The sequence below is a fragment of the Neomonachus schauinslandi genome, chromosome 10 (assembly GCF_002201575.2).
Source record: "Neomonachus schauinslandi chromosome 10, ASM220157v2, whole genome shotgun sequence".
NCBI classification, from domain to species: Eukaryota; Metazoa; Chordata; class Mammalia; order Carnivora; family Phocidae; genus Neomonachus; species Neomonachus schauinslandi.
In genome coordinates, this window is record NC_058412.1 from 51,262,164 (window position 1) to 51,272,857 (window position 10,694).

The following is a 10,694-nucleotide window of genomic DNA, read 5'->3' on the forward strand; positions in this document are numbered from 1 at the left end:
CACACTGTATTGTAATTTATTTGCTCTGGTCGGTCTTTCCTACCAGACTGTGAGCTGCTGGAGGACAGACTGTGCGTTAGCCATCTCTGTGGCCCAGTCCTTGCACAGGGCCTGGTACTTAGGAGGCACTCGGTATGTATCTGTGGGATGAGTGCACGCATAGATGGGCGACGGATGAAGGGAGTCTTGTAAAAGAACTAGAGTAGCGCTGGGACAGTGGGGTTAAAGTGTCCGTGTAACAGGCCCCTGGAGAAGAAGACAAATGGCCTCTTCCTGAGAGCTCAGAACTTTGCAGAGAGGATTGACCTGTGGCTGTGGCCAGGGAAGGTGCCTAAGCCAGGAATGGGGAACTTCGGGATGATATGACCACCTCCTGTGCGACTCACTTCCCGTTTCTTCTAGATAAAAGGTCCTTGGGGAGCCAGCCAGCTGGAAGCACATGTGCTGCAGGGGTGAGCGTGCAGGATGAAGGCTGCTGAGAGGGAGGTCCCAGATGTGCACTTCACTGTGGATAAGCAGAACATCTCCCTCTGGCCCCAAGGCAAGCACCAGCCTCTGCTCAGAATCTGCTTGCTGCTCTGTGTTCTGCTGTTGGCGGGTCCTTCAACAAATGTTCTCTTCTTCTTCTGGTAGAGCCTCCTCCCAGGACGGGCCCGTGTCTGGTTCTGAGGAAGCCTCTCACGGTCCAGGCTACACTCATCATCCTGACGCTGGGCCTGACCTCCTCCAACTTGCTGTAGGCCACTCTCTGTAAGTCCTCAGGTTTTATTGTCCCAGTTTTGTCCTTCTCCACAGCCAGCTCCCTCAACGTCCAGACCCTCTCCTTCCTGCTGTCCAGTTCTGTCTCCCACTTCTGGCTTTTCCATTTGTCTCATTTCTCCTCTTTCCAGGTGCATTCATGGGGGTCCCCTGTCCCCAGTAAGATGAGCTGCTCCTCTCTCCTTCCTGATTCCAGGGAGATTTTCCTGATTGGGATCAGCATTTGCATGCTTGTGCTCAAGGATATGCTCTTTTGTCCCCAGGAAACATTCACCCATTTCTTCATCCCATGTCATCCCCACCCCACCCCCTGAGCTGTGTCCCTTTTATTTGGAGCCTTGTGGGCAGCCCTTAGCAGTGAGCAAACTGTTTCCTGACCCCACAAAAGAAGGACTTCCAACTGTGCCCTCAGCCCCAACCGACGAGGTGGGGGATCTGCCAATGAGCGGAGATATCTCCTGGTTCACCATTCTTACCAGGACCCCTTCATGCTTTCTTCATTCTTCTTCCCATTCCTGCTGAGGTCACATCAAGGGAGGCTTCCTACTTGTTCACCCGATGTGTGACTTATCTTTCCTCCTCTTTTGCGTTGCCCAGCCCCTCATGTTCTCTGCTAGCAGAGCCTTCTCCTTCCTACCAGGTCTCCAGACAGCAGGGGAAGGGAGCATGTGTCTTCTCCCTTCAAGGCTTTGGGACAAAGTTGGTCTCAGACTCAGAGCCTCTGAGCAGAGTTTCCTCTTGGTTCGTCATTGGTCTCCTATCTAGCATGCAAGCCTGTGACCTGAACAGAGAGTGACAGTGGGTGGGACAAGGGAAGGGGAGAAATGGTTTCATAATTCCCTCTTTCCATATTCTCTGGAGGAAAAGTCACTTTCAGATTGGAAGTCTGTCCTGCCTGGCTGGCTCCCATCCTGGCCACAGAGGGCCCGTGGGCAGATGTGGGAAGTGTGCTGCCCTATCTGATGTCACTGCAGGGGAGAGAGCTGGAAAGTGGGTGATGGAGCCCCGGGGATGCAACAAGCAGATAACTAGGGCATCCTTTGTGCCCTGAACATACAAAGAAAATTTAGGACTGGGTACTAATCCCCACTTCTGCTTGCCTGTGAGGTCCTCCAACAGAGTCTGTGTTTTGTTAGTCTTTGCATTATCTGCATCTCCAAGAGTTCCTGGCCAGCACTCAGTGCCCATCGCGTGTTTGTTGAATGAGTACATTACAAATGAATGGAGGGTAAGCAACAGGTCTTTGGGTAGCTTGAGCCTATCCCCTCCTTTCCCTTCCTTTTATCACCCTGACAACACTCCCAGTCCCTGGCAATCCCCTTGGCTGACCTCTTGACTTTCTCAAATCCAGATCCCTGGTTTATGCACACAATATCAGATGTAAAGACCAATGCCCAGTTGCTGAAAGGCCTTGTGGACAACATCAGCACTCTGGGTTCTGAGATCAGGAGGAATAGAGGTGGTGTGGAGGCAAGCAGCATCCAGGTCGGGATGGTGAATGCCAGCCTGGATCATGTGCGTTCTCAGATCGGGAAGTTGGAAGCCGGTGTGACGGTGCATCAGCTTCCAACTTCCCGATCTGAGAACGCACATTGTTCCAATTTTGGGAACAATGAACACTGTTCCAGATGTTAACAAGAAGATGGGAGGAGGTCAATGATTTAAATGCCCAAATTCCAGTGTTAAAAAGAGATTTGGACAAAGCCAGTTCTTTAAATGCAAAGGTCCGGGGACTCCAGAGCAGTTTGGAGAACATCAGCAAGTTGCTCAAGTGGCAAAGTAAGTGACTCAGAAAAGAATGTTGCAAGCTGACCAGTGGCCCATGGGGCCTTAACAGCCTCAAGCATGAGGCTGTCAGGTGTGTGTGGAAGGAAGGGGAAGAGGAACCGGGCAGGCATGGTTGGACAGTTAAGAAGCAAGGGCTCAGCAGTGGGCTTGGAGGACTTAGGGGCTGTTCAGGAGAAAAGGGACCAGGAGCCAGCATGGGCTCTCACACCAAGGCACAGAGTATGAAGGCATTAGGGAGTCTCTGTCCTGGCCCACACCTAGCTATTTATCCATTGAGTTCCTTCCCCAAAGCTGGGGGGCTCAGCCCCTTGTGATGGTCGACAGAGGATTGCTTCCCTCTCGGGGGATAGATAGATTCTTGATCAATGTCTCTAACTCTCCCCTATCTTAACCCAGAGACTCTACCACTCTCAGCCAGACTTTCAGCAGGTCAGACAGTGTCCCTGAGCCCCACACAAGGACCCCAGCTCCATCCACTGCTGTCTCTGTGACCCCACTTGAGAGCCACCTGCAGCCAGCACCCAGAGGAAACAGGGACCCCAGTGTTCATCTTTCACCTTGTTCTCCAGATGACGTTCTGCAGATGATTTCTCAAGGTTGGAAGTACTTCAAGGAGAATTTTTATTACTTTTCTCAAATCCCAAAGACCTGGTACAGTGCCCAGCAGTTCTGTATGTCCAGGGATTCACACCTGACCTCGGTGGCCTCAGAGAGTGAACAGGTAAGTGCTGTTCTGATGGGCTCTTGGAAGGGGGTGTATTAATAGCTGTTTCAGGCAGGATGGGCAGGAGTATGGTGCAGTGACAAAAATCCCCAAATATCAGTGACCTGACAGTGGGGGATTACTTCTCAGTTACACTGCATGTCCAACAAAGGCCTGCAAGGGGTTCTGCCCATTGTGGTTACTCAAGGACCTCTGCCAAAAGAGACTTCATCTCAACGTATGTTTCCACAATTGCTGAAGCAGGGAAAGAGAACACGTTGGCTCTTAAGCTTCTGCCTGGAAATAACAGACATCACTTCTGCTCATACTTCACTGACCAAAGCAAACGATGCAGTAGTCCCAGCTTCAGAGAGGGCTGGGAGGTACAATCTTTCCATGGGCCCAGAAAACAAAAGCATTTGTGAATAGCATTAAAAACACTACGTAACCCAAGAAATCTCCTACCTGGTCAGCAGAATATTGAACGAGCCCCTTTCATCTGGGAGGTGGGCTAGTAGAGTAAGAGTGTGTGCTCTGGAGTCAGTCTAGAATCCCAACCCTGCTCCTAACTAGCCCTAGAGCCCCGGGTAGGTTACTTAACTTCATTAGCTCAGACTGTTCATCAATGAAACACACATGATAATAGTCCTGCTTCAGAGAAGAGCTGAGTAGATGCATATTAAGTGCTCACTACATTTAGTTATTATGATCTGGGCCCTTCTTCTGGGGTCCCTGCTCTGGGGTTTAGCTGAGTCTTTCTTGTGCTTAACACCTGCTTCCTGAGGGGCCGAAAGGCCTGAGTCCTGTGTCTGTTAGTTGTGGGGTAAAGACAAATCAGAATTTGGAAGATGGACTCTGGGTAGGGAGAGGAAGGGGCTTGAGAGAGGTCAGTGTGTGGTGTGTCCATGGAGCTGTCACTGAGGACAGGTGAAGGACACCCAGAGAGACAGATGTTCCAGCTGTGAGTCGTGGCGATGTCTCACTCCTTCTCCTTCCCTACAGGAGTTTCTGTACAAGGTGGACTTTTCTACTGGATCAGCCTGACCAAAACCGGGAGTGAGGGGGATTGGTACTGGGTAGATAAGACTCCATTTGACAAGGTCCAGAGTGCACGGTAAGCCCCAGAGCCTCCTTTCCAGCCTGATTTTCCTAGGCCAGGGCCAGGGCACAAAGGATGGGGTGCTACAGGGTTTGTGGTTCTTCCCTGTTCTCTGCCACTCATTGCTCATGGGACTGGGGACAAATCCGTGGCCTCTCTATGGCTTCTGGGGTTTGGCAGCATGGCCTTCCACCCAGCCTCAGCAGGGCCCCTGTTCTAAGTCTCGGGCTTTGCAATGTGGGTTTGCGTAGGGCCTTGAGAGCGGTGGGCTGGCTTGGCCCTAACTTGGGGGAGTGATTGCAGGTTTTGAGGTTGACAGCTCACCAATCCCCTTCCTCTCAGGCATGGGAGCAAAAACGTGATGCTATCACCCAGGATCATAGCTGGGTATGAAGCCACTCATTTCTTCATTGGAAACAAAGTTTTTCTTTGTTTTTTCCTTTGGTAGGTTCTGGATTCCAGGTGAACCCAACAATTTTGGGAACAATGAACACTGTGCCAATATAAAGATGTCCTCGCTTCAGTCATGGAATGATGCCTCCTGTGACAATAAGCTCTTTTTCATCTGTAAACGGCCCTACATCCCGTCGGAACCATGACAGGACTGGCCCCAAGCTCGCACATTGAGCTCCAATGCTTGTCGAACTCAAGAAAATGCCCCCCTTTTCCAATTCCAGGGTGACTTTGCACCTTCATTTTCCTGGCTTCAGAATTATCCCAGAGGCATCCTGGAGTTCATCTGCTTTGGCTGGGAATTCTCTGACCCCATAGAGGCAGCTGGAATGGAAGGGAGATCTTGGAAAGGGAGAGGAAGGCAGAGAGGATTTAGAAGTTCCAACAGCCTCAGTAAGGTGATCAGGAACTTGGGGTTCCCTGTCCCTTCAGAAAAGCCTGTTTTATCACATGAAAGTTGCTCCAGACCACCCAAACAATTCTCCTGATACCGATGTTTAGAGCTTTTCCAGTCGATCCCATAGAATTCCCAGTTGCCTGCCTATGGGGTCCGTGTTCTTCTCAGTGGGAAGAGCTCTGCACTTGGTGAGCCTGTCCAGGCCATGACCCTACTGCCCTCTCTATCATCCACATCTCCTGATGTTTGAGCCCCTTCTTCTCTGAGATGGGGGCAACTGGGTCAGGTCAGGGGCTGACGTGGAAACAAGCCCCCTTTAGAGCTGGATCAGTATCCACGTTCCCTCTCGCTCCACCTCACTAGGCAGACTCCGTGGTCCAGCTCTGTCTTCTGCAGTCCTCCACCCAGCGCAGCCCCTCTGCCTCACCTCCCGCACATCCTCTTCGGGCTGCATTTCCTCTCTGCCCTTTAGGTACAGAGGAAGTGGTCCTCTGTCCCTAGAGAGTTCACCTGCAAACTTCATTAGAATAAAATACTGCCTGGGTAAACCATGTTTTACCTCTGTGAGCATATTTTAATCCCGGATGTACAGGTGAATGTGCCGGCAAGACCATCTGCTCTGCTGGACATAAAGTTCTGGGGTATCCCAGTTGGGGGTTCAAAAATGACAAGGGGTAGAGAAGACCCAGCCCTGGAAATGCCACAAAATATAAGCAGTATTTACCCTTGGTTTTTATTGAAATAAAGGAGAGTGAGCTCTGCAATGTCACACCCCTCTTGGTGGTCTTTCCTCTCTGATGTTCACTGGACAATCTTCTCTTGCCTGGCTTTACTCCTGAGGGGGAGACTTGGCAACGTTTCCCACTCTTCACAAAGACCCTGCTCATGGGTGTCAGGTCCAAACCCTGATCCGGTGGCCAAGGCAGGGATCCAGGGCAGGGGCTGTGACTTCCAGGAGAAGAGCAGAGGGGGGAGCAGGGAGGATGTAGTGTGAGTGCAGGGGTGGGCTCAGCAGAACGCCCTCCTTTCCTTAGGTCCTCATTAGGGCCCTCAGTAGGGTCCTGGGGATAGGACATCTTCCTTTAATGACTGTGACCAGCAGGTGGTGTTCTGGGGGCAAGGGGGTCAGGCTTAGGGCAGAGGCATTAAGAGTAAGCTTGAAGAAACATGGGACAAATGGGATTTTTAAGTGATGGCAATGGATAAGGGATGGGCAGGCAGTGATCGTGTCCATGCAGGAGCATTTGTGGGCCAGTTCCAGAGCCTGCTGAGTTCTGAGGGCGTGGGTGTGTCAGGGCAGAGAAGACGGGCAAGCCCGTGTGGCTACTGCAGGCAAGAGATAATTCTACATTTTCACTAAGAAATATTTTGTGCTTACTCATAAGTCCAAGCAGCAAATTAGGGGAGAATTTTATTTTTTCCCAGTGTTGGATCTCTGGTCATAGCACGGGCTGATACAGAAATCAAATACAAGCTGCTTCTAGGAAGCTATCCCATTGGGTTTCCAAGTATCATGCTGCTCTCCATTTCACTCTCCCACTTGCCATGTTAGTCCTGATATCCGGGCTGCCACGTTGAGTAGCGTGTGTGGCCCTGCTCCACACTCCGCCTTCCTCCCGAGGTGGCACTTGTCACCGGGACAGCTGATTCAGAAACTTGTATTGTAAGGTCTACAATTTCATGTGCTGCTGTGAATCTTTGAGCCTGTTCTCATCAGATGGTCACCCTGCCTCGCTAGTTCCTCTGTCCACTGGACCAGCTGCACTCCACCCAACTTTCAACCTACTGGGTTCCACGAACCCATCTGCCCGCCAACCCAGGAAGCTATTCCAACAAGCCAATCATGTCCTCCTGCAGGAATCAGGGCCGCTGTATCTTCTTGTTACTACAGTGCCTGCATTCCACAGTCCTTGCTGGTTCACTTGCCCATGGGTATAACCCCCATGGGGGTTGAGGACACCTGTATCCTATGTGGTGTCCTCTTCCTCCAGACTGTGGGTATATGACTAAGAAACAACTGTCAGTCTCATCCGTTCAGTGTTAGATGCCGTCTGTTTGGTCAGCTTCCACTATTTAGGGCAGGAGATCCTTCCCTCACTGCTAGGGACTGAATGGTTATGTCCCCTCAAAATTCAGAGGTTGAAATTCTAACCTCCAACATGATGGTGTTAGGAGGTGGGGCCTCAAGGAGGGAATTAGGTCAGGAGGGTGGAGTCCTCACCATGGGTTTCGTGCCCTTATGAAAACAGGCAGGAGAGCTTGCTTTTCTCTCTCTGCCAGGCGGGTTTACAATAAGATGGCAGTCTGCAAACCAGGAGGAGGGCTCTCAGCAGGAACTGGATCTGCCGGCACCCTGATCCTGGACTGCCCAGCCTCCAGAACGGTGAGAAGTAGGTTTCGCTTGTGTAAGCCTCCCAGTTTGTAGTATTCTTGTTATAGTAGCTTGAATTGACTGCGTCACTCACCACTGGGATGAACAGGCGGTGAGCAGAACGAGGCTGGTCCTGGTGTGAAGAGGTGAGCAGGACCATCCGACCACTTCTCTGGGAAAGAATTTGGGGTAGCAATACCCAGGGGATGAGGCAGCTAACAGGGAAGTCCAGCTGGAAGGCCCTGACTTAGAGAAGGGCTGCTAGGGGCACCTGCAAAAACGAGGGCTAAGCGGAAGCTCCAAGGCAGAAAGGCAGAGCACATGGGAGCGAATCTGGCAGGGAAAAGAGAATGGTGCAGAGGAGAGAGGAGCTGATCTGCAGAGGGGAGGGCAGCGAGTGAAGGCACAAGGACTCTGGCTGCAGAGCTTCCTGGTGCCACCTTAGATCCGGCCCAGCCCTCCTGACCCTCCTGGGTCCTGTGCATGTGGATGCTATGACAAGACTTGCCCCACCCCTCCACCCCATTGTCATTTTTCCAAACAGAAAGAGCCTGAGTCAGTGAGGATATACTGTTATTGGGAGTCTGTGCCTCATGTGTCAGGGTCTTGTGACCTTGACTCACTTATCCCCACATATAGGGTTCACTTCTCCAGTGAGGTCGCTTCATGGGTACCTGCCTTTCTGCATGGTTGAGTGAGGGCCTTCCCCCAGTCACAGACTTCTTGTGTCTTGTTATGTCCTTCCACATGGGAGAAGGGGCAAACAAGTTCCCTGGGGCCTCTATCATGAGGGCACTAATCCCATTTATGAGGACTCCACCCTAATCCCTAATCCCTCACCACCTAATCCCTCCCGAAGGCCCCACTTCCTAATACCATCAGATTGGGGGTTAGTATTTCAACATACAAATGTGGAGGGGGACACAGACATTTAGACGGTAACAATCACTGGGTGCAGCCCACACTTAAGGAGTGCAGAGTTATGCCCTACTTTCTTGAAGATGGAGTATCTACACAAATTATTTGGGATTTTTCTGTGTGGGAGATTTATCTATTTATTTATTCAAACATTTATTTTATCAGTATGGATTCATGGGTTTTATACTTCGGATTATAGTCCAATACAACTTCATTTATTTTCTTGCTCAAATTGTTCCAGTTTTGGCCAGTAAGAGCTCTTTTAGGGGGCTCCTGTGTCTTTTTTTAACATTCCTTCATCATTTTTTTTTTTTTTTTAAAGCATCTCTTTACTTCCAGGCACAACAAGATACTCCAGGTTCATTTTGTGTATTTCCTGCCCCGGTCCTAGAATCAGCCATTTCTCCAAAGAGCCCTGGTTTCATTTTTTTGGATAATGATATTAGAAACCAAAATCTGGGTGCTGTGTGTGGCCACCGCAGCTGGGATGTGAGTGCATCTTTTTGGCTGAGAGAGCTAGGTAATGTGTATGTGGATACCTGATTTTTTTTTTTTTTAAAGATCATTATGCCTGCAATATGGTGACAAGACTTGAGGGCGGCAAGACTAGAGGCAAGGATAACAGTTAGACGATTAACCGAATTAAAGCCGGGTGAGATAGGGCACCGGGACCTGTGATGGGAAGGATTGTTGTTACTGTTGTTGGATTTGCTGTGGGATGCAATTTAGGACACTTTGTGCAGCTGGGTGCTCACATCATGCCCCGAAGCTGCCTCCCTCCAGCCTTACCCTTTGGCTGCATCGGTTTAGCATCAGGGCCAGGCAGACTCTCCCCAGGAGCAACCTGGGTAGCTCCTTGCCTACAACCTCATGGTTTTGCAGCTTCAGAGGAATGAAGTCCCTTTTCCAACAGTTCCAACAAAAATCCAGCATTGGGTGACATGCTCATCCCTAAAGCAATAATGGAGATCAGGGAGATGGGTTATGTTGATAGATCCACAAGCTTATTCCTGGGACTGGGAATTGGGTCTGGGCTTAGCCTCCCCCCTACTGGACAGGCTGAGCAGGAGGGAAGGGTAATTCTCAAGACAAAGATCAGCAGAGATGCCAGAAGACAGGAGACTGTCAGCTCTCAGCTGCTGAGGGTCCCAGCTTGCAGGCTGCAGGTCTCCCCTTTCCATCAAAACTACCTGATCTAGCTACTCCCTGGAAGACAGCTGGCCACCCTGTGTCGTTAAGGGTTGATATGGGTGACTGAAAAGCTTCTTCAGTGGGCGCCTTGGTGGCTCAGTTGGTTAAGCATCTGCCTGAAGCTCAGGTCATGATCCCAGGGTCCTGGGATCAAGCCCCGCATCGGGCTCCCTGCTCAGTGGGGAGTCTACTTCTCCCTCTCCTTCTGCCCCTCCCCTGGCGTATGCTCTCTCTTGCTCACTCTCTCAAATAAATAATTTTAAAAAAAAGAAAGAAAAGCTTCTGCAGCTAGGGGTCTGTACCTCTGAGAGTGTGGCCCTGTGCCCTTCAGTAGGTCAGGAAAAACCAATGTGTAAGAGGTCCCAGTGGATGAATGGTTCTGGTATTAATGTATAAAATGTCATTTGATTTATTCTGGCCAGAGAACAGATAAACCTCTCAGTAAGGATGTAGCAACCTCCTGGTGTTTCCTGCTGGCAGATGGTGTTCTTACAGGAGAAATAAGAGCTGAGAGCCTGGGGTGGGAGGGGAATGGGGACAGAGAAGAGGGGGCAGGACTGAGAGTCCTGCCGGTCACGCCTGAAACCACCACAGTTGCAGGACTATGCCCTATCTTGGCGCAGACTCTACCCTTCCAGTTCTGCTTTTGAGGCTCCCTCAGCTTCTCAGGCCCCAGGAAGAATCAACTTCTGAGTGGGCCTGGCCTGGGCCCTTCCTGAGTGTGGGGTTATGGAAACCAAAGCGGGCTCTTGCTTTTCTTCTGCCCCGCCCCCCCTGCCCCGGGGCCTCTTCTGGGCCTCTGGGGAGGGACCTCAAGCAACTCTCCTTTCATACAGAGGTGAAGGGGTTTGCTAGACACTCCTGGGGTGTCAGGCAGAGCGGTTGACTGCTCCAGAAATGGGTGCCTTAAAATTCCTCTTGTGTCCTTCCCTCTCAGGTCAGATTGCAATGGATAGGAGGAAACAGGCCAACAGATGCTGGATCTGCCCTCTACACACACACACACACACACACA

At 50.9% G+C, this 10,694-nt stretch overlaps 1 protein-coding gene across 1 annotated transcript; it reads left to right on the forward strand.

Moving 5' to 3' along the window:
- The first annotated feature begins 465 nt into the window (after positions 1-465).
- CD207 (CD207 molecule) lies at positions 466-5,066 on the forward strand. Its single transcript, XM_021699221.1, is given in 8 exon segments — positions 466-541; positions 634-750; positions 2,111-2,311; positions 2,365-2,538; positions 3,117-3,268; positions 4,253-4,265; positions 4,268-4,364; positions 4,798-5,066. Coding segments are annotated over 8 exon segments (981 nt in total). The 3' UTR covers positions 4,949-5,066.
- The last annotated feature ends 5,628 nt before the right edge of the window (positions 5,067-10,694 follow it).